Source organism: Rhincodon typus, chromosome 2 (genome assembly GCF_021869965.1).
Source record: "Rhincodon typus isolate 14 chromosome 2, sRhiTyp1.1, whole genome shotgun sequence".
NCBI lineage: Eukaryota > Metazoa > Chordata > Chondrichthyes > Orectolobiformes > Rhincodontidae > Rhincodon > Rhincodon typus.
Genome location: NC_063333.1, coordinates 29138495 through 29163842, shown reverse-complemented (window position 1 = coordinate 29163842; position 25348 = coordinate 29138495). Strand labels below are relative to the sequence as shown.

Sequence of the window (25348 nt, the reverse complement as noted above, 5' to 3'; positions counted from 1 at the left end):
AAGTACCACCCTCAGGAGCTGCTAAGCTCTCCGTCTGATTGCCCGGCAACTCCAGCAGCCTCGACAGTGCTAGACCTCAGGAGGAGAAGGGCATTTTTGGAGCCCCAGACCTCGATAAGTAAGGAGCATCAGTGGACAGGGTTTGGTCATTTTGGGAAGGTGGGGAAAAAGGTGGAGCAAGGAGCTGATTCTTGTGAGGAGGAATTAAGAGGGTACTATCTACTGAAGTGTGCCCCCATTTGAAAAGGGCACCCCACAAGGATGGAATCCCACGTTTCTCCGGTTTGGAAAATCTTTCCATTAAAAAGGGCAGCCCACTCCCACCTGACTGCCTATGTTAACTATATTATGATACGTACAGGGTAAAATTGGAAGCAGTGAAGCTTTTAGCAAGGTCAGTTGACTTTTATTTTACATGTCACGGTCAGCTGACTCTATTTTACATGCCCTCGCAAAAAACACACCCAGCGAGGGTACATAAATCCGGCCCTCTGAGGAAGAGAGGGACATAGAATTTGTCAGCGAGAATGGGACACAAAGCTAAGTCATAGAGTCATACAACATGGCAACAGGCCCTTCGTTCCAACTAGTCCACACTGACCATGTCCCCAGCAAAAGCACAGCTGAGTTTTCTTTTAAGTTAGCTCTGCTATATGACACTTCTAATGGTCTATTTTATTAATTATTCATCTTTAAAAATAATCATTATTTCTTTGCTGAGTAACCTGTTCAAACTTTTTTCATACCTCAACATTTATTTTCAAATTCATGTCTAAAGCTCTGCCAAATCTTACTTTCCTAAAATCTCATTCAAGAGAGAATAAAATTGAAATGTAATCTGGTTGGACAGTCTTGGCCAAAAACAATGAGCTGTCTGCCACCAAATGAGCAATGTCAAATATGAATTTTAGTTCCAGTCTTATTGCAGGTACAGAGGACATAAGCCTCAGTGATTGGCTGATTGAATTAAAGAACCTACTCCTTTGATTTCTCAAAACAGAGAATTCTGTTCTCAACTTGGTACTGCTTGAAAAGATTGAAACAAGCCACCCCATGTTACATATGATTCTGTGCTTGGGCACTTAACTAACAATCCCCAGTTTGACAGTAGCTACACTAGCCACCAATTTGCTGTAATCAATTGAGCTCAGAACAGCTCATTAATGCTTGCTAGAAATAACATACACTCAAAGGTCAGGACCCGTGATCTGCAAACAAAAGGAATCTGCTCGTATTGTGCGTCTTTTCTGAATTGCCTAAGAGCTGCAGAGCCTTCATGTCACCGGCTTCTCATGGCAATGCATCTACCAACTGGAGTCAGCTTGCCAACAAATCAACAGCCTTTTCTCCTCTGATGTAAACTGTTCTGATCACCTGCATTTGACTATCTGCTTGCTCCGATGAGTGCAAGACAAAAAGCTCTTGATTCCCTTTTCAGAAACATTCAAGTCCAAATAAGCCCGTGAACGTTTCTTATCCAAACTTCTGTAATTTACTTGAGAAGAAATAGGTTAAAGGCAGGTTGAGACATTTGACATGTGAGGCAATGGTTCAACACCTGAACAATGATGGGCCTGCAGAATTCGGAAGCAGCAGAAAATATATTTGTACTTTACCGGGTGGTTGCAAGATCACAAAACTGATAAACTGGCATGTGCATTAAGGGGATGCGTTATTCCTAATAATGAAAATGACTTGGTCAGAAAGAAGAATCTGCTCATGCAAAATTCAAAGGAAATTAATTTGAATGAACCCTACTTATTAGGCTGCAATAAATGTTCGAAATGGGATACCTTTCCTAATTTTGAACTCATGTTTATTTATCCATATCATTTGTCAACTGGTTTGTCGGTCTAATGCACAAAGATTTGTTGATCAAAAGGATAGCAGTGGAAACTCCAAAATGATCTAATGTTCAAGCTATAAAAAGAAAGCATAGCGAAGACAGAAAACATAGCGAGCCTCCTTAAATCCACGCTTTTAAGATTTTCATGCTTCACGTAGATGAATAGAAAATAGCTGAGTTCTACCTAAGTCCATGCTTTTAGATTTCCGCGTTTTAACAAAGTCCAGCTGAGTGGCATCTCCAAACTGTTTGGTACGTTTTTCAGACATGCTCTGACGGCCAAATCCTTCTCGCTGGAAGGCAATGGCAGGATCGACATCTGGACTTAAAACACTAAAAAAAACAGAAAAGCACAATTTTTAATATGTCAAAAAGAGACTATTAACAAAGAATGAAAATGATAACTCTCGGCAGCAAGTATAGGAAGGTAATTGTTTTAAGTGGCATTGTTGAATTGAGGAGAGGTTCTAAAATAACTCATGTGTTTATATTGTACTTGCTCAATATGTTGACTAAGAAAGACACTAGGTACGAATTGCTGCTTATCAAAAATCTACACTTTGACTGAACCAGATTTAATAGACAAACTCCTGTCCTTAAACCGCACAAACTAGTGTTGAAAATGTCATTTTCACTCTTGGCAGGACAAGTGGCTTGCTGCGTTTGAACTCGTGTGTGATTACTTGGGATGTCAATCACAGGATATCCTGTCACTGCACGTTAAATGAAGTTGTCTTGTAAAATACAATGCAGGTTTAATGTGGTGCTGACCTTTAGCAAAAAGAAATTCTGTTCAAATATAAAACTCACATTGAATCACCACAGAACAAACATTCAGTAAGAGCGTGCAAAAGCTGCTACATTTGTCCACCACACAGGAGTTCACAATCATGAACTGCAAATTCAGTTTTTGCCTATTCTTGTTTGCTCTGGAAGGAAGAGTTAATAGGGAGAGAGAAAGCTGCACCATTAATGAGAGAGACAGAGGCATTAATAGAAGGCAAACAAAAGAAAAATACAAAAATAGGATGGGTAGATGCACATAATTTTATTCATTATATCATGGAATTTAAGCTTTCTTAGCCCATCTCTAACGGTCCTTGGAAAGCTTGTGGCAGCCATCTCCTCGAATTGTTGCTGTCTAATTGGTAGTTTCAGGATTTTTACCCAATGAAAGCAAAGGAACTTTTTAAAATTCATTCATGGGATCACTGACTGAGTCAACATTTACTTCCTATCCCTACTTGCAGTGAACAAGGTAGTATTGAGCTGCCTACTCGAACCACTGTTGTCTTTGGTGTGTAAGAGATCTTCACAATGTTGCTACAAAGGGAATTCCAAGACTTTGACTCAGCAACAGTGAAACAACGGTGACAGAGTTCCGTGTCAGAACTCTGTGTCACCTGAAAGGGAACTTGTAGATGATGATGCATCTGCTGCCATTGCTCTTCTAGGTAGCACAGTTGAAGATGAACTTGAGATGAAGATACCATTGGCTGGGCCAGCATTCGTAATTATTCGTAATTACCCAGAGGGCAGTTCTAAGTCGAGCACTTAGCTGGAGTCACATGGAGGCCAGACTGCCTAAAGATGGCAAATCTCCTTCCCTAAAAGATATTTGCAAACCAATGGGTTTTTACGACAACCGAAAGGGGTATCAAGGTCATCATTAGGCTATCTTTTTATTGCAGATTTTTATTGAATTCAAACATCACCATCTGCTAAGGTGGGATTCAAACTCAAGTCCTCAGAACATTCACTTGGGATTATGGATTACTAGACCAGCAACATTACAATTACACCATCACCTCCCCTTAAGTGCCATTGTGCACTGGTTATGAAGGGAGTGATGTTGAAATTGGTGGGTGGGGTTCCAGTCAAGTGCGTTGCTTTGACCTGGATGTTATCAAACTTCTCAGCTACACTCATCCACACAAGTGGAAAGTATTCCAACATACTCCTGAACCGGTATCTTGTATTTGGCAGACAGACATTGGAAAATATATTGGAAAAACAGGAGATGAGTTACTTGCTGAGTTCCTAGCCACTGAGTTGCTGCTGTGGCTATAGTATTTATAAGGCTGTTCCAGTTCACTTTCTGGTCAATGGTAATACTCAGAATGCTGGCAGTGGGGGATTTAGTGATGGCAATTCCAGTGATCGTCAAAGGACTTCTCTTGCTGGAGAACTGTGTGGCATAAATCTTTCTTGCCACTTATCAGCCTAAGCCTGGATGTTGTCCAGGTCATACTGCACGTGAACACAGGCCACTTCAATATCTGAGGTGTCGCAAACGTTACTGAACGTTTTGCAATTATCAGCAAACATCTCCATTTCAAACTTTACCATGGACAGTATAGATTGATGAAACAGTTGAAGAGGGCTGGGAATTGATCTCGTTCCAAGTTAGTAGTTTGCAGGTGGTGCTGCTTGCATTTGGCTTGTTCTTGGAAGGCACTGCTCAGTGAAACTTCTTGAACTTCTGCAATGTATTTTGCAAATGCTTCAAGCTGCAGGCACTGTACACCTCTGGTGAAGGGACTGTATATTTAACATGAGGAATGGCATTCCAAAAAAAGGGCTACTTTGTCCTGAATTGTGTTGATCTTCATCAGTGTTGTTGAACTCATCCAGGCAAGTGGAAAGTGCTACATCACACATCTGAATTGTGCACTGTAGATGCCAGGAAGGTTTTGGGGAGTTAGGAGGTGAGTTATTCATCGTATTGTTTCCCAGCCTGTGACCTGTATTTGTGGCCACAACATTTATTTGTCTGGTCCAGCTTAGTTTCTAGTCAAGGGTAACCCACAGAATGTTTATGATGGCTAATTCATCAATAACCATGCTGTTGAACATCAAGGGCAAACGGTCTTTCACTAGCACTTGTATAGTTTGAATGTTTCTTGCCTCGTATCAGTCTAAACCCAATTATCCAGATCTTGTCACGGACATGGACTACTTCAGGATCTGAGTTGGTAATGTATTGAACACTGTGCTATAATCATGGGCCATCCTCATTTCACTTTATGATGGTCGGAAGTCATTGATGAAGCAGATGAAGATGCTTGGGCCATGGGCACTACCTTGAGGAGCTCCCGCAAAGATGTCTCCAGTATTACTCAATACCCTCCCCCATTCTTCAACCTTGCCGAAGCTCTTTAATGGCAGTCAAATTTGGTCAAACGTTGCCTGAGCACTGCAGTGGAAAGGTTGCTTTAAAAGTAGCTTACCAAGCTTTAACACTGGAGCTGGAACGATACTCCAGAGAATTCCTTACACTAATGATCAGCAAGATTTTAGACAGAATTTTCTTGTCAAGTAATAAAATTAGATGTGGAAAGAGATAATTTGGCTAATTGCAAATACAGTGTGGAGGGGGAGGACTTTACGTTTGCATCAGCAACTGATTGAAAATTGTGCAAAATTCTCCAGATTTAATTGATATCACAAATTCACATTCTAGCATCATAAGAAACAGGAAGTGTTTTATACAGTTATCATTCCCTTCGTACCAAGAACAGAACCTCCCATACTGTGAATAAAGAATAAAAGAAATTTCTGGAGAAACTCAGCAGGTCTGGCAGCATCTGTAGGGAGAAGAATCAAAGTTTTGAGTCCAACGACTCTTCATCAGAAGTTTCAGTTCTGACAAGGGGGTCACTGACTCGAACTATTGTTCTTCTCTTCATTGATGCTGCCAGACCTGAGTTTCTTCAGTGATTTGTTTTCATTTGTTTCAGATCTCCAGCATGCACAGTTCTTTATTTTATATTTTAAAGAATGGCTGTTTCCAAGCTAAGTATGAGTTACAATTCTAATGCATAAAACATTGCATTAAAAGTAAAGTGGCAGATAAATTCACCAATATATCCATTTATTACATTTATTCCTAAGAATCACAGAGCTGTAACACAGATCATGCTTGCCTGTTGAATGATACTGTGAGCTGAGGGTGAAAAATATGAAACTGAAAATGATTATTGCCTCATGCTAAACATAACAGACATGCAGTAGAAAATTTGCTTTCGATAATATGCACTAAACAGGTTCATCCTTAAATGGATGAGACAGGATTTACATCTATTGCTTTATGAGCAGCACAGCAGAAACCTCCTGAGCATTGGTAGCAAATTCATCAAGTGATCAGCAGTTAGTCTGCTGTTGAGCACAGGATTTACTCTGAGCATTTACTGTCAATAGCAATAACTACCCAAGAACAATTGAAAGAGAATAAGCTAACCAATGAATTTGGTCATAAACTAGTTCTTAACAGTCACACAAATTACAATAAATATAGATTTTAGCTGTTTATTCAATCAGCTATCTCTTGTATTTCTTTTATTCACTCATGCGACGTGGCTGTCACTGGCTGACATAGTATCTGTTGTCTATTCCTGGATAACATTGAGAAGGTGGTAGTGAGCTCCCTTTCCAAACTGCTGCAGTCCATGTTTTATAATCTGAAGGCACTTAGGTCATTGGCAGGCTACCTTACTGTGGATGGTATAATAAATCCACATCAATCTATCAATCCAGATGCACACAAACTTTCAACAGGAAGTACTGCCTATCAGTCAGGTACAGGAATCCTTGTTGTTTGGATTTAGAAGGAGGGGAAACAATTTTAATTATTAAGCAAGCATTTTAATTATTCTTCCAACACATTTTTTTTTAAAAAGGATGCATGCGTTCTTAGCTTAAGTTGTTCCTGCAATATATGAATCTGGTTGACATTAGATATGACCAAAACCATATCTCCTCCTATAGATCAAAGGGCAGGTTTGCTAACGAATCATGCTCATACAAGTTTAGAAAAAAAAAGCCAGAATGATTTTTCTTAAGCATTTACTTTCTGTAAGCAGATCACGAGATAGATTTATTCTGAAACTATGAAACTCAATGCCATATGACGACTATCTCCGAGAAGACAAAATCTAACCTTTCAGTGGCATTACCATCACTGAATCTCCCATTATCAATATCTTGGAGATGACCTTTGACTGCAAACACAACTGGACTTGCCACATAAGTACAATAGTTACAAGAGCAGATCAGAGGGAATGAATAATGCAGCAAATAACTCACCTCCTGACTTCCCAAAGCCTGTCCACCACCTATAAGTAAGGAATGTGATGGAATACATACAGTTGTACAGCATGAAAACAGACCCTTCCGTCCAACTCATCTGTGCCAACTAGATGTCTAAATTCATCTAACTCCATTTGCCAGAATTTGGCTCATATCCCTCTAAGTCTTTCCTGTTCATGTACCCATCCAGATGACTTTTAAATGGGTACACGCATCCCACGTTTCCTACAACGCTCAAGAAGTTTGACACCATGCTGGACAAAGCAGTCCATTTGACAGACACCACAAGCACCGAATCCATACACCAACTGATGCTCAGTAGCAACCATCTACAAGACACACTGCAGAAATTTGCCAAATATCCTTAGCATCTTCCATCTAGAAAGTCAAGGGAAGCAGATCAATAGAAACACCACCATCTGCAAGTTCCCTTCCAAACCACTCACCATCCAGACTTGGAAATGTAAGACCGTTCCTTTACTGTTTCTGGGTCAAAATCCCGAAATTCCCTCCCTAATAGCATTGTGGGTCTACTTACATTGCACGGACCGCTGTGGTTCAAGAAGGCAGCTCACCTCTATCTTCTCAAGGGCAACAAGGGATGAGCAATAAATGCTGGCCCAGTCAGACACACCACACCCAACAAATAACCTTGATTTCAGATATGCAAAATAAACACCACTCAAATTCGATCAGCTCAAAATTGGGACTAGCTGCACCCAGGTCACCAGTGAATTACTGAACTAAATATTATCAATTATGTTGATTCCTCTTGACATATTCAAACTGATGAAGGGTCTAGGCCCGAAACGTCAGCCTTTCTGCTCCTATGATGCTGCTTGGCCTGCTGTGTTCATCCAGCCCTGCACCTTGTTGTCTCCTAATCTTCAGACTCACTCACTAAGCACTAAATAATTCTGACAAAGAAACTCTCAACTTCTGAAGACTTCCATCTCTTCCTGTGTAGCAGCCAAATCACTAAAATTGACTCCAAGGTCTGAACTAAGAAGGGGAAAATTCGGGTACAGTTCAGGTGTCTAATCATAATCCAACTACATATGTTGCAAGGTCTGTACGCGTGGTATGAGTTGAAGACAATATGGGCCTCAAACAAGATGCTCTCCATCGCCAAATAGCTTTCTGGTCTCATTCTCCGAGTTAATACATTAAGAATGTCAGTTAGTTGTTTGGTAGCACAGAACTTGAGTGTTGTTTAAAAAAAAAAGCAGACTATGTTGAAGATTTGTTTTGTCTTGCACTCATCAGGGCAATTTGCATGAATACCATTAGAATGGGTAACATGCTTATACTGAATGAGAAGAGTGTGCTGATTCATTTCCCTGTTACTTCAGAGAATACACCAACTAAGTGACGACTGACAGTTAACTGTCAAACTTTGTTCAAATTGAGTCTGCTTGATCAAAGCATTGCCCTGGGGAATGAAGCAGAAAATCACTGTCATTTATTTTGTTCACTTATAACAGACAGAATTTATTTTTGTTTATTAATGAAGGACACTCACTCATTTTGGTCATATGGAGAGCTGGTGCAGACATGATGGGCTAGATGGTCTCCTTCTTTATTTTAACAATTCTCAGCACATATGCTCTTTGCGTCTGCAAAGAACAGGGCTTTGTGAATCAATACATGTATTTTCCTGCGCCATACTAAGAGTTTGACTGAATATTTTGATTTTGGTTGCCAATTCAATTCTTAGCATGCTCGAGATGATTTTACAAATTTGTCTATTTGCAGAATCACATCTTAAACTGGCCACTGTTGAGGTTTGTAAACTCAAGCTGGTTGGATACAGTCAGTACCTTGCCAGTTAACAGGACAGATGGTTTTTACACGTTAGGCAAAACATCTTTTAATTGGATTGTTAGGGACAACCATCACTTGTGTTGTAACTACATTGCAGTAACTTGAAACTGATGACCAATTTACCAACCAATTTAAGGTAGTCAGTTGGGCTCATAGTCTGGAGTACCTGCGCTTATTGGCACTGCATAAACATGACATTTTCTTTGCTGAATGACATACACAAATGCGATTTCAACTGTGCAAAACAGGTGACAGCCATTTTCTGGTTCATTTCTGAGGGTAACTTACCTGCTTGGCTTAAATTAAACAAAGTTTTGCAGTTAACCATCAGTCATTAACTGGTACATTCGCCATCACAGCACCTCCAGCAATCACCTACTGGTCAACAAGTTAGTACGCTCTTTTCACGCAATCTTAACCTGTTGTTTTCCTTTATGTTGATATTCTTGCAAATTGTCCTAGTGGTGCAAGATTAAAAGCTTTGACAAACTACGCATTTTTCAGTATGCTCAATGATTAGTTAAATGAGAAACCAGTGGACTGCTGTAAGAATCAGTATCTTCAAGAGAAAGGGGATGGAGAAAACAACCACCAACGAATTTACTTTGTTAAAGTTTATAATATTATTAAAAAAAAGTGTACAAGGACACAGCAAGGTTCATTAGGAAGTTCTGTGAATTTGAGCAAGAAATAAAACTAAACATGTTAACTTATGTTGATTAATTCACACTCCAAGAAAACGTTTAGATACACTTGATGCTCACCTCTTCTTGCTCTCTACATTTTTGCAACAATACTTCTAAGAGTACACTATATCAGAAATGCTTCTTTCATACTCGGATTTATAGGAATTGAGGTTGTGCTCAAAACATCATCTAAGTTCTGTCAAGCTTTAGGATGTGAAGCTCATTTATTCTTTAGTGAGGTGACTTGCCTCTGTGAATGCAGCATAACTGAAGTGTTTCAAAAATCATTTTCAAGCCAATGGTACAAGCACAGAGCCTATAATGAGATCTGTCGGTACTGACACACTTAAGCTTACGATCATGCATTTTTAACTCAAGGAAAGTAAAGATTTTTTTCTATTACATAGAAGGTTCTTGAGAAATGTAAATAAGTCTAAACCCTCTGAAGACTTTCATCTTTCAGCCTTCATTAGCTGAAGATGCAGTTTGTGCATTATGCATGCAACATTTCAGTAATCACAGCAATCACACTAATGTTCCACCTCCCTTTGTACAAATACTACCTGATCAGATCAAATGACCATTCTAGACAACAAAGAATGCTTATACCTTAAAAAAAATACACAAACATCAAAGAATATATGTGCCATTTTTCCATTTGAATTACTAATCAATGGAGCTTCATCTAAACTCCTGAGCTTTGAATTCTTCAATTTTGATGCAAAAAGCATATTTTGCCATGGTTTATGAAATTATTATTGATGCAACAACATTAATGATTGCAAGGCCTGATGGCCTTCAGACTCCTAGTAAGCATTCTAGGTAGTCCTGATCTTCTTCAACTTCTCTTCAATACGTTCCCTTGTCCGCTTTATTGTAGATCCTAACTGCAGATCCTCCTGTGGTTTAAGAAAGCGAAGTGCTGAAAGCATCGGTGCTAACTCTGATGCAGGTTATCCCTTGTCTGCTGGTTTCCAGTGCAACAAATCAACAAGTCAACAGATGAGGCACCGAGCTAGTGTGCTATTGTATTACACCAGTACATCAATATATTTTATTGTCACAACCTGCTGGGTCCTTATTAGGCATTGAGGAGATATTTAGAATTAAAAAAAATAACATTGCTTGTTGAATTATTTGACATATTGTTCAAGGATACAGCCAAAGGGAAATTAATTTACCTGTGCCATATACATTTCATGATATGCATTTCAACTGGAAATCTAAGTATTTGAAAAACTAAATGGACATCATTAGAATTGAATTCTGATAAAAGAAATGAGAACTTAGAGGCCACTTGGCATTGATCAAGGCACCAGAAATTGCAACAACACACACAGCCCAGATGCCCTTGCAAAGTCTCACTTATGAACATTTGGAAGCTTGTGCCAAAGCTGGGAGACCTGTCCCACAAACCATACAACACAGTCATTCACACAAAATCATATCTGATAGACAATGTCTCAGACAACACGTCACCATTCCTGGACATGCCCTGTCCTACCAAGAGGACAGATCGACCACTGGTGGTGCAACAATAGTACACAACTGGGTGGGAGTTGTCCTGGGAGTCTTCCACATTGACCCTGAACCCCAGAAAGTCTCATGGCATCAAGTCAAAAATGGCAAGGAAACTTCCTGTTGATTTCCACATATCGCTCATCCTCAGCTGATGAGCTCGTGTTCCTCCATGTTGAATACCATTTGGACAATGAACCAGGAGTAGCAAGGCCACAGAATGTTCTCTGGATGAGGGATCTTCAATCTCCATCACCTAAAGCAGCATGGGAACACTGTTACTGAGTTGGCCGAGTTCTAAGGCACATAGCACTAGATTGGGCCTGAGTTGGTGGTGAGAGAACCAACAAGGAGGAAAAAACCTAGGACAACTTGCATGCCAAGCAGTTTAAGCAGCCAGCAGTAGACAGGGCTAAGTGATCCCACAATAGCAGGTCAGACCTAAGCTCTGCAGTCATGCCCCAGTCAGTCATGAATTGTGGAGGACAATATGTAATTCACTGTGGGAGGTAGCTCCACAAATATTCCCATCATCGAAGATGAAGCAGCCCCAGAACATCAGTACAAAAGTTTGATATGTTTGTCAGCAGCTTCAGCCAGAAATGTGGAATGGGGGACCTTTCTTGGCCTCATGAACACACCAGCATCACTGATGCCAGATTTCAGCCAACTGATTCAATTCACATGATGTTCAGAAATACTGAAAGTCTCTGGTTACTGCAAGAACTATAGGTCCTGATTTAATTCTGGCAAAAGAACTGAAGATTGTTCTTCAGATCCAGCTATACCTCTAGCCAAGCTGTTCCAGTACATTTACAATGCTAAGATCCACCTAGCACTACAGAAATTTGCTCAGCTAGAGTTATTTTAATCAACCTATGCAGACACATTACGACACAGTCCAGGGCAGCTAGGACCTGAACCCAGGCCTTTGTGCTCAGAGGCAGGGACACTACCACTGCCTCACAATAGTGCCTAAAATGTTTCTGTCTGCTACCCCCCATCCACATCAGGCAGAACAAATCCAACCCAGCCAATTACCGTCCCATCAATCTACTATCAAAACGATAGAAAGGGTTGTTGAACTGATATCAAGCAGCATTCACTCAACCATAAACTGGTCACTAACATGCAGTTTGGTGTACATCAGACCCAACCAGTTCCTGACGTCATTACAGGTTTAGTCTAAACACACTGACAAAAGAAGTGAACCCAAGAGGGAAGTGTGAAGTGAGGGTAATGGGTTAGGGTGAGAGTGTACAGGAAGAGACAGAGAAGTATCATAGTTATTAACAAAATATCACAATTTTTCTGACCCTTTTTTTCATTGAATCCTTACAGCATGAAAGCAAGCCATGTGGTCCATTGAGTTCAGACTGGCCCTCCAAACAGGATCCCACCCAGACCTGCATTCCTTATCCTATCTCCACAACCCTGCATTTCACATGGCTAATCCGTTTTCGAATGTAATCTTCAGAAGCTATCAGTAACAACAGTTTGAAAAAATGGTGTTAGAACAATCAAGAATTAATTGGAACAGCGCTCTTACCCATCTGTTTTATCTTTATCAGGCTCTTTCACCCACAGACCAGACGTTACAGAATTTATTTCTTGATGATAATCCATGGATGACTGGTTGGATAGTTGAGGAAGATTACCAGGTGGTCTGTCATCTTCAATAATAACAGTGTCATCCTGGGTCATGTTCACTGTCGGAGACATATGGTAGTTACCTGTTTGCAGAAATGACGATTTAACTCAAAAAACATTGCATAGTAATGTGATGGTCAGCACTCACTTTATGTTGCATTACAATCAAAATTACAAAATACCTTCAAAGGTGCAAACATTTCACTTTCAATCTTCTCTTGTAGCAGGTTTTAGATGTTATGGAATCTTATGTCCAAGCTTATGATCAGAATAATTATTACTAGTTTTAATACTGAATCCCATTTGTTCACATGAATAAAGAAAATCTGTTTTCCGTCAGTGGCTGAATTCATAATTACCTTGCTCAGCTGGATAACATGAATGTATTAATGAAAGGAAGGGCTGGACCACTCTTTTTGATCTTGGCTGTGCTACTGGGGGAGCAATGCTAAAGCAGCAGGACACGCTTCCACTGGGAAAGACAGAAGAACAAACAAGCTAATGTGATGAGCTTGGGGGTCGGTTATGAGGGGCTGCAGGGCACAGAAGAGAGATGATAAGCACCCAACCCAAACCATTGCCACATACCTTCTTAACAGCTGGCCCAACAGCAGCACTGCCAGACACCCAGAATACAGGTTGTTTACACACCTCGTGTCTTGCATTATAGTACATCACGGAGGTTTGTGGCGGGGGTTGGGAACAGGAAGAGGAGGAACCAGAGGGCAGTGACTGACTGGATATACAACAGTGGTGTTTATCTTTTACAAGGAGTATTCAGGCCTCATGCATCTTAGAGTTAAGGAAGAGAATAAATTCTTACCTGCAGACTATGGTATTTTTAAAACATGTTATAATTTTAATCATGCTATTAGAATTTTACAACCCAAAAGGTGAGCTTTTCTAGCCATATAATGGCAGGCATGACAAAGGAGGGCATCACATCACTGAATAAAACATACTACCACATATAAATGTGTCGACTCAAGTCTGCTCCACCATTCAATACAATGTTGGCTTATCTCAGGTTTCAAATCTACTTTCCCACTTATTCCCTACTTCCCGTGATTCCTTGAGATCAGCCTCAAATATATTCAATAATGGAGCATACACAACCCTCTGGGGTGAGGATTTCAAAGATTTACAACCATTTGAGTGAAATAAATCATTGTTTCATTCCTAAACAATTAGCCCTTTAAATAGAGACTGTACTCCCCTGTTTTAGATTCTGCGATCAGTGGAAACAAGCTGTCAGCACTTACCCTTTGCAATGTTTTATGTTTCAATGAGATCACATTTTCATTCTTCTTAGCTCCAAAAGAGCGTAGGCCCAATTTACTACGCTTCTCATCTTAGGGGAATTCGCATTCTCAGGGACCAATTTGGTGAAATTTGCTGTTCCACCTATTTTCTCGGTCGTTCTTTCATGGGAGATGGGTGTCACTAACAAGACCGGCATTTGTTGCACATCTTTAATTACTCTTGAACTGAGTAACTGGTTAGACTAATTTATTGGGCATTCTGGAGGTGAAGTTAGGCTAGGCCAGATAAGGAAGGCAAATGCCCTTCCCTACATATATTAGTGAACTAGATGGGTTTTCATGATGATTGATGTCTTTCATGGCTACCATTACTGTGGCTAGTTTTAAATTGAAGATTTATTAATTTAGTTTAAATTCCACCAGCAGTTGTGATGAGATTTGAAACACTGCCCCAACTGCATGGCTATTCACAATACACATCAATCTTGAGAAGGGAATGATGACATCAAACTGAGCAGGAGTGTGAAAGACATCCAGGGGCTTCAGGGTTATTTGGACAAGTTGAGAGAGTGGGAAAACACATCGCATATGCAGTACATGTGGGCAAATGTGAAGTTGTCCATTTCAGTTGAAACAACAGGATGGCAGAGTACTATTTAAACTGTGATATATTTGGAAAGGTTGATGTATAAACGGACCTGGTGTTCTTGTGCATCAATTATCAAATGCAAACCTTCAGTTGCTGCAAGCAGTTAGGAACAAACCCTCACTCAGAGGGTGTGAAACAATGAAATTCTCCATCACAGAAAGCTGTGGAGGGCAATTCACTGGATCTATTTAAGCAAGAGTCAAGGTGTGGGGAGAGGACAGGAGTATCATGTTCAGACAGAAGATCAGCCACGATCATGTTGAATGATGGGACGGGATCAATGGGCCAAATGGCCTATTCCTACTTCTATGTTTCTTTCAGTCTAGGCCAATAATTTACATGTCTTGTGGCATTACCACTCAGCCATCATCTTCCCTTGAATGCATGTACATCATATCTTAAATATGGAAGCCAAAACTGTATGCAGTACTCAAAATGTGCTCTCATCAAAGCCCTGGACCACTGGAACTGGAGTTCTTTATTCTTGTAACCTAATTCCCTTTCCATAAAGATCAATATGCTATTTGCCATCCCAATTGCTTGCTGCGCTTGTACACTAACTACTTGTGGTATTTGTATGAGTACATGCTTCACACTTAAGAAAACATATGTTTCTGTTCTTGAAAACCAAAATAAAAAGTTACACATTTCCTCCCACCACTGAACTCCATCTGCCATCATGTTGCCAGTTCACTTAACTGGTCTATATCTTGTTGCAGCCGACATGTTCTCCCCACAGGTGAATCCTAGTTAGAGTCCCCGCTAATGAGTCCTAGCTCAGGATTATCTTAAGGTTAACATACAGGTTCAGTTGGCAGGTTGGAAGGCAATTGCAACGTTAGCATTCATTTCAAGAAGGTTAGAATACAACAGCAGGGATATACAGCAGTGATCGTACGAGGCTCTGGTCAAACCACATTTGGAATATTGTGAGCTGCTCTGGACCCCATACCTAAGGAAGGAACAGCTTGCCTTGGAGGGGGTTCAGAGGAGATTTACAAGAATGATGATGGCGATGAACGACTTGTTGTTTGAGACGCAGTTGAGGATTCAGGATCTGAATTCAATTGCATTTAAAAGGATTGGGGGTGAGGGGGGAATGTCTCATTGAAACTTACAAAATACTGACAGGCCTAGATAGAGTGAATGCAGAGAAGATGTTTCCAGTAGTAAGAGAGACTAGGACCTGAGGGCACAGCCTCAGAGTGAAAGATGATCTTTCAGAACAGAGATGGGGAGGGTGGTAAATCTGTGGACCGCATGGCCTCCAAAGCTTTCTATGGCAGAGTCATTGAGTGCATTTAAGACAGAGATAACTAGGTTACTGATTAATAAGGGGATCAAATATTATGGGAGAAGGCAGGAGAATGGGGTTGAGAAACATATCTGACATGGTCAAATGACAGAGCATACTCGACGGGTCGAATGACCTAATTCTGCTCCTATATCTTATTGTCCGAGGGGAGACATACAACAATAACAAACCTAGATACACCACTGAGATTAACATGGATAGTAAATAGCCGAAGCACCAGCACTGATGGTTTGGCACTCCACCAGTCATAAACTGAAAACTTGAAAATGTCATGTTTGCCTCCATTTTATCTTTCTCTGCCCATTCCAGTTTATTACACCAATTCCATGAGCACTTGGTGTAGCATTTTAGCAAATGCCTATTGGAAATTGAGGTACATTAGATCTATATTCGGCTCCCCTTTATTTAACCTACTACATATATCCTCAAAAAAAGTCCCAGTGAATTTGTTCAACAGAAAATCCCTTTTGTAAAACTATGCTCGTTTGTTTTAATCAGATCATGATCTTCTAAGGGGACTATTAAGACTTCCCTAGAAGACTGCCTCAGGCCGACAGTCAAGCCTCAGAACTTCACTACAACACTTCCTTAAAACTGACATAATCCTCCCACCTTTCATTACACAAATATATTGAAAAGAATTGTGGTTAATTTTACAAATTATCTCTGGTTGCAGTTTATCTCAACAGATTGCCACTTTCCTATATATCAAGGAGAAAGTCAAACACCATGAATTTTAAATACATTGAACAAAAGGAAATCTTCAACTGTACACAGTTGTTTTTAATCATTTTGAGTTAAACATTCAGAATCAACCATTTTCAAAAGATTGAGAAGCTGTCTTATGGGTTTTCGCTGTATCAGAAAGTACTGTCCGACTCTTTAGCAAACAGGACCACAATATAAAAATGAACTAGGGACACCTATTTGACAGTAGCAAACACCATTCTTGCAATGGCATAACAGAAGTGTGTTAAAAAAAAATTCCCATCAAATTATGCAATTAAGTTCAACAGGAAAATTATGGTATCATAGAAGTAGGATTTTAACAGATTAGATCAGTTCTTTTCATCATCTGTCTTAATGCATGACTTCAAAATTAAAAAATGGCCTAACAAATTAGTGTCTCCAGAGAATCAATTTCTCTCTTTCCCCCACAAACTAAGCATGATTAAAGAAATGGATTCACTTAAAATGAAACTTTGTAACCAAACATAAATCAGGTTCTACTTTGGTTGCACTGCTTCTTTGGAAGCACCAAATGACTGCCATCTCATTTCCTCTTCAAACATCATCTACCTTTATCTACTAGCTTACAAAAGGAGATTCCTCTTTGGGCACTTCTCAGATACTACTCTAGTTGTGAAATGCAAGATTCACACCATCTCAGGGGAATGCAGCACGTCATGGAGAATATCTTCTTCCAGTGATGAGTTTGAATCTAGTTCTCGCCTGCTGTGTTAAGATTGATTGCCTGTAATAAGCAGATAGTATTCTGAGTAAAACGCCAGTCTACCTGCTTAATACATAATACATCAAAATAAAAAGGCGGCAGATGATTCACATACTTCTGAAAATGCACGATCTCATTCGTAGAAGGTTGCACTTGTTAATAGGCTACTTCTCGGCAAATTACAACCTAACTTGATTTCTCTTTTAACTGTGTAGTATCAGTTTTCCATCACATTTGAAGATGTTTTGTACTGTGATAGTCAATTCTATTGAACAGTACCTGGTGTGGTTCAGAAGCCCAACTCTGGTATGGTAGTCTCTGCAGACCAAGACAGTGGGCTGAGAAGGTACACAATTCAGTTGCTCTTTTTCCTCTGGATGTTCTACTTGGACAGCTGAGCTTTTTGTTTCTATTCATCTCTTTTAATGCTGTTCACAACAGTTAGTCTCAGGAGGTCACAGTCATCAGCAACTGTCTTGCAGTTGTCCGTGTCAATGCCCAATACCTTCACTTGGATGTGGCCTTGCAGCAAAGGTCAAGATGCCCAGGCAGTCATGACCCTGTGACCATTCATCATATCAATGATCTTTGGGTAGCTGATTGTGTGCATCCAATACATGTGGCTGAGCCAGTGCTGACATTATTGCCTTAGCAATGAGCAGGTGCTGATGGAAATGCTGTAGTTGACAGCAGCACAGCGAAAAATAAGCTACAGTGTGCCAGAACTTTCAAATAGTTCTGATGCCGCCTCATATAGCTACGTTCATCCAACATTTGGTCATGGAAAGAGGATATCAAATTGAGCGGTTTTGGCAGGCAGACAATTTTCTTCATGAGTTTAAATAGACTTCCACTGCTTATCTACTGGAATGCCTTGATAAGATTGATGAAAGCAATATATTGTCATCTCCTCCGTTCGCAGTATTTCTCTTGCAGCTGCCAGCCTGAGAAGTTCTTGCCAAATCTAGGTCACTGAGGTCTAAAACCACACAAGGAGTCAGAGTAGATGCATTCAGCCAAGATCTGGAACTGAACATAGCCAACTAAATAGTGTCCTTGGCCCAACAATCTTCAACTGCTTCATTAATGTCCTTACTTTCATCATGAGGTCAGAAATGAGGTATTTCTTGAAGATTACACAATGTTTAACACCATTCATAACTCCTCAGATACTGAAGCAATCCATGTCCGAACACAGCAGGAACTGGACAAAATCCAGGCTTGGGGTGACAAATGGCAAGGTGTATTCTTGCCAGACATTTGCATTGAACACCTCCAACAGGGAGAATCTAACCATTGTCCCTTGACACTCAATGGCATTATCAATGCAGAAACCCTGATCGATGTCAGGAGGTCTACCACTGATCAGAAACAAAACTGGCTAGCCATATAAACACAGTGGCTACAAAAACAAGTCAGAGGCGAGGAATCCCATAGCAAGTAACTCACCTCAATTGCCCAAAATACATCCACACTTACAAGGTACAAGTCAAGGGTGTGGTGGAATATTGTTCATTTGCCTGGAAGAATGAAGGTTCAAATAATATATTAAAGGGGATGCAGGAAAACAAATTTGATTGCAAGCCATCTCAACAAACGTGAGATGAATGTTTCTCCAGAAATTGCAGCTTCAATTTCCAAAGATAACTGGAGCAGCATGGGAACAGGTTATAATTCTGCCCTCTCTGCCAAAGAGATGCTTGCTATCTTAAGAGGAGGAGTAAAAATCTGGAAATCCAATTTAAGTATCTTGTGAAAGAGTTTTCAACTTGAATTTTCTTTCCAACATATGCCCAAGTAATTATCTCAGATGACATAAAAATAGCTATTAGCAATTTTAACAACACCACAATTATTTCATGAAATAACTTCCCCTTTGGAATGTCATCTATATTGGTGGTGTTCTATGTACACTTGGGACCATGATAGGAAATAGTATCTGAACCCTGGGAGTTACAAATACATCACCACTGCTCGATATGAGGAAACGTGCTCCTGTCCTGGAGTGATTGCGAAGTGCAACAGACTGCATATTCCTGGCATTTCACATGAATCTATTTTCTGACACTAAACGGGAGATGTGATATTCCATGGAGCCACATTAGGTTGCTGCAAGGGAGAAATAAATGCCACAACATTCAGTTTCATGCCAACATCACCCTGGTGCCAAGGGAATCTAAGCATCTGTGAATCCCAAGTAGAGTTTCTCAGATTTTCCTCATCTTATAGTGACAATTTGAATAGTTCTTCTGAGCGCCTGGAGGAGAAACAATGGATGGTGGAGAAAAAATTGAATAATTCTGCTTAAAATGATAACAAGGGCAACAACTTATTTGTTGCAATCAATGTATCAAGGCATAGTTTATAAGTCCATAGTCACATACTTTTGCTTTCTCCTAATTAGCAATATGACTGAATAAAATGAACCCAAGTCCACTTTATAGACATTTCCATTGCTTAATTTAGGAATAGATACGAATTACAGCTTCATTAGCACTGTTCTAAGGCAGTCATCTTTTAAAAATTATTGCCCAAGGTTTTGCATGAACAAGTTCTGACCATAATCATAAAGACTACAGTTGGAATACCAGCTGGCAACTCTTGGATTTTCCCCATATTCAGAGAGAATGTAATTAAATGGAAAATGAGAGAATTTCACTCTTCATATGAAGTTCCAAACAGTGCACAGGGAAAGAGGGTTCATTTTGAAGGAAGCAGGTGTTGGTGAGCAGATAGCAAATCATCTGGGACCTTGTGCTTCAGAAATAAAGGTATTGAGTAAACAACAGTGAAATAAAACTGAACATTTAGAAAGCTCTGTTTAGGCTGCACAGAGTACTGTATCTAGTTACCACGTTTTAGGAAGGACTCATCCTGGGACAGTACAAAAGGAGACTTTGCAGAATGTCTCCAGGAACGAGACATGTTGGCTATAGAATTAGTTTAGAGAATTTGGGAGTTTTCTCCTTGAAGGAAAGGAGATTAAAAGGAAATTTGATAAAGTTATGAGTACTGAGACAAATAAGCTTGCAGACCTATGGGATTGGTGAAGGCTGAGGGACTTTTAAGAAAGAAACAGAATGATTTCTAGATACAAAAGATGTCAAGGGGTCTGGAAAGACAGAGGGAGGACGGATTATGAGAGGGTCAGCCATGATCATACTGAATGGCAGAGCAGACTCAATGGGCTAAATAATCTTCTGCTCACAGTTGCTATGTTCTTATGACCGCTCGAATTTCTCTGCACAGTGCTGTATGGAATTAATGGGCCAAATGGCCTCTTCTTGTGGCGTGGTGACCCTAAATAATTGTCACCATGATCTCCTGCCTTTTGAGCTCTAATCTACTGCAGCCCTAAAACACTTCTGAGTTCTCTCTGTACTTTCTATTTTCTGCCTCTTACTCATCTCCAATTTCCTTAACTTCACCATTAGCCATGCTTTCAGCTGCCTACGTCTTAAGCTCTGGAATTGTTTCCAAAACTCATCTGAGTTTCTATTTCTTTCCTTCTTTAAGAAAGTCTGCAATACCTACCATTGTTAACTGCCTTTATTGCTAAATTATGTTTGGGAACTGTTCCTATGAAATACTGTTCCTGTGCAAAGTTTTACAATCGTATACATACCATATGGAGGCACGTTGACATTAGCCAAAACATAACCGATACAGCAACTAGTGAGGGAATATAAACTGGCTTGTTTCAGGCTTTACGCATTTCTTTTTACTGCAGAAACAAAAACACCACCCTCTGCTTTCAGAGATCTGGAGTTTGCTCCTATATTGTTCACGCCCACAGGCTGATCAGCTACCTGAGAGCCAATCAATAGTTGCTGGTAGGCAGAAGCCCTTTGTCATTGACAACAGGTCACCACTCCACAGACCGATCAGTGGTTTGCTGCCAGCCGAATCTCGCCTTGTACATGCTCCCTGGTGTCACTTCCTCTGGAACTGAATGACCCCACTGGTTGAACAAACAGAAGCGCAACCAGCACTTACAGTGAGCATCAGTAACCTGCTTTAAAACAAAAACAGGGCTGCAATGCCTTCCACAATCCTTGATTTTTTAAACTACTGCTTTTCCCATTTTCAGCTCACAATCAAAAAGAAAAATAAAAAAGGTTTTGTCTTTACAGAGGGGACTGCTTGACTTTAATAACAGGTTCCAGCACAATGATGACAGCCTCAAACTAGTTGGAATTCTCTACACCTATTTCTCATGTGCAAAGAATACAATATGGTGTCCTGAAGTATGTTCCATTTTGCCTCTGCACTCTGAGGAAATGACAGAGAGCACCCATTCAATCGGTTGAACAACTCATTGTTTGAAACTCTGGATGATGCAGTATAGCTGATGTGGATGAGGATAGGATTTCTGCTTTGAAGTTAAAAAATACATCAAGGGTTGCATCCTAATCCTAACGCACACCAGAGAGTGATCTGCATCATAGAAAACACTGTGGTAGTTGTATGTATCGAGAATGCTACTCATTGAGTTAATTCTTGTAATGGTCAGCTCCAGCTGGTGCCAACGTCCTGAACTTAGTAGGACAGGGTAACTGACATCGAGGTCTGCAAACTTGCCAATGCCACTCATTTTTAAGCTGACTACATCTTTGTTGGCTTGGGCACATTCATCGGTTGAGTGATGACCATATAGCTGAAGACCTTCCGCATGGTAAAGTGGCAAATGGGTCACAACCACCTACAAACCTCCACTACATGATATGAAGGCTGCAGGCGTTAATGATGAAAGTTGCTGAGGGTTGTGACCTTTGGAGGTGACTGCTTTGAAAGGCATTGGAAGAGGCAAGCAGAAATGAAGAGTTCAAATGGTGGAGTAGAGACTCCAGAGAAAATAGAGGCCAACAGATTGAGCACCACCTCATCCCACTGTCTTCCTCTGCAGTAAATTAGAGTAGTTAGGTTGAAACAAGTAGTAAAGGTGATGTGGGGAAAGGCTTTTTTTTGACTCAGCAAGTAGTGAGGAAATGGAATGCACTGCCTACAAGTGTGATTGAGGCATTCAAGAGGAGGGAATTGGATGATTATTTGGATAAAGTTAATGTGCAAGGATATGGGGTAAAAGCAGGAGAATGGCTGTAGATAACAATGATTATTTAATGAAGATGGGTCAAATGGCTTTGTTTTACACCACAAACACATTTGTGAAATACAGCAGGGACATGTGTGCCAGATTAGGGCTCCTGAGCCACACTAAGTGATGCTTAAGCAACAGTTGACCACCATGGCACAAACCATCACCTTAGAAAACAGAAGCGCGCCACCAATCATGTTTTACTCAGACTAATGCAGAGAATGCTTGGAGAGACTCAGTAGATCTGGCAGCATCTGTGGAGAGAGAAACTGAGTTAACACTTCAAGTCCAATCTAACTTTTCATGAGAACATCTGTCTTGCTAGTACCCATTCAGAGAGGAATTTTTGGAAAATGGTGGTGTCCTACATGAATTCAAACCCATTTTAGCTGACTTGCCAAATAAATTGAATACAGTACGGCTTCTTTCAGCAAACACACTTCCAGGGAATGGTCAGAGGGAAATTAGAGGATGTTTCCCTTAGACAAAGGAAATTCCTTCTGGTACAGCATAATTGTGTTTAAAACATCAAGAAATTCGAACACAGAAATTAATCACTTATTAAAAGTTTGCATTGCATAGGCTTCACAATGCAAATCTAACACTGGTCATTAGTTAATGATAAATAATTGAGAAAATGATTTCTCATACCATAGAGAAAGCTATATTTGTACAGTCACCCTTCCCCTGGATGACTGGAAATATTAGCTCAGCTGCAATATCAAAAATAATACATTAGCTATTTGCTAAACCTCACTTAAAAAGGAAAAGCCGACACATTTTCAGCAAAAAATTCCAGTGTGCTTGTGAAAATATTCATAAATTCATTGATGTGGGATTGCTGGAGGAATATACTGTTTCATGTTGGCATCTGTTACTCACATCTAAAGGGCAGCACTCTTAAATATGTCATTGGACGACTGTCATAAGACACAGATAAATTTAATATGCATGAATCTACAAACATGAAAATGAGAATGAGATAATGAACTGCCTCACCTTTCCTTCCTATCAACCCTTAATTTTCTGTGAAACAATATGATCCTTTCACTCTGTCATGCTTTGGGCCACAAATGTATTTGCATCCATAAACACAACTCACTTTGTTAAACCGTCTTGAAATGACTTAAGATTTTTCCAAATCCAAACAACTGGGTGCTTGTTTTGAATTACACAAAAGCACTCTATTCCTAATCTGTGGTAAGTAACAGGGGAAAATATTAACGAAGACTTCTCCCCTCATTATCCAGTGATTTCCACTGGTAAGTGAATAGGGCAACAAGACCATGTTCCGCTGAGATACTATCTCCTCCTTCCTCACACTCAATGGATTCTGCAAAGGCTGAGAGACGCGACAACATTCAAGCAATAGTGAAAATTTGTAATTCCGAGCTTGCCATATCCCTAGCCAAACTGTTCCAGTCCTGCTGAAACGCTGGCATTTACCCGACAAGGTGAAAAATTTCCCGGGTGTGTCCAGTACACAAGAAACCCAACTCAGCCATTTACCACCCCATGTCTACTTTTGATCATCAGTAAAGTGATGGAAAGTGTCATCAACAGTGCTATCAAGCAGCACCTGCTCAGCAATAACCTGCTCAGTGACGCCCAGTTTGGGTTCCGCCAGGGCCACTCAGCTCCTGACCTCATTACAGCCTCGGTTCAAACATGGACAAAGGATCTGAATTCCACAGATGAGGTGAGAATGACAGCCTTGACATCAATGCCACATCTGACTGAGTGTGGCATCAAGAAGCAAACCTGGAGTCAACGAAAATTGGGGGAAAGGCTTTCCAATGGTTAGAGTCATACCATCCAAAGGAAGATTGTTGTGATGGTTGCAGTAGAGTCATCTCAGCTCTTGGACATCTCTGCAGGAATTCCTCAGGGTAGAATCCGAGGCCTAACCATCTTCAGCTGCATCATCAATGACCTTCCCTCCATCATAAGGTCAAAAGTGGGGATGTTTGCCGATGACTGTACAACGTTCAGTACTATTTGCAACTCCGCAAATACTGAAGCCTTCCATGTTCAAACACAACGAGATCTGAACAATATCCAGGCTTAGGCTGACAAGTGGCAAACAACATTCACACAACACAAATGCTAGGCAATGACCATCTCCAATAAAAAAAAACCTAACCATCACCCCTTGTCATTCAATGGTGCTATCATCACCGAATCCCCCACTATCAACATCCTCAGTGTTACCATTGACCATAAACAAAACTGGAATAGCCATATACATACAGTAGCTACAACAGCAGGTTAAAGGTTAGGAATAATGCAATGAATAACTCATCTGACTTCCCAAAGTCTGCCCTTCAACTACAAGGCACAAATCAGGAGTGCGATGGAGTACTGACTACTTGACTCAATGGGTCTATTCCAGCAATGCTGTAAAAGCTTCTCCACCATCTGGAAATATACAGCCTGTCTGATTGCCACCATATCCATTATCTCCATCACAGACATTCAGTTCCAATAATGTGCACCATCTACAAGATGCGCTGCAGAAATTCACCAAAGATCCTTAAACAGCACTTTCCAAACACATGACCGCTTCCACGTCAAAAGATAAGGGCAGCAGATCCATGGGAACACCACCACCTGCAAGTTCGTCTCGATACCATTTACTATCTTGACTTGGAAGTGGATTACAGTGGTTCAAGAAGGCAGCTTACCTCCATCTTCTCAAGGAGGGCTAGGGATGGACAACAAATGTTGGCTTAGCCAATGACAACCGTATCCCACGAGTGAAGTAAAATTTTAAAAAATTCATCTCACACCACCTGCTGTTTCTAGAAAACAGTTCGTACCTTCTCCCTCCTTTTCCGAAAGGTCTGGCTTGAAATTTGGATGTGAAATGCACCCCCCTCCTCCAGCAGCTCTAGACTCCCCAGCCATTAGAATATTTTCTGCCAACTCTGCTACAGAGAATTAATTGCATTAACATTTGCAA

General features: G+C 40.4%; 1 protein-coding gene across 1 annotated transcript in view; it reads right to left on the bottom strand.

Annotated features, from left to right (window-relative positions):
* pard3aa (par-3 family cell polarity regulator alpha, a) overlaps positions 1–25348 on the bottom strand; it is a 782893-nt gene that overhangs the window by 211365 nt on the left and 546180 nt on the right. Inside the window, exons 16-17 of the mRNA XM_048606721.1 lie at positions 12512–12695; positions 2031–2179 (exon numbers count right to left, since the gene is read on the bottom strand). Of these exons, the coding sequence (XP_048462678.1) occupies positions 2031–2179; positions 12512–12695 (333 nt within the window). The remainder of the gene's footprint in view (positions 1–2030; positions 2180–12511; positions 12696–25348) is intronic.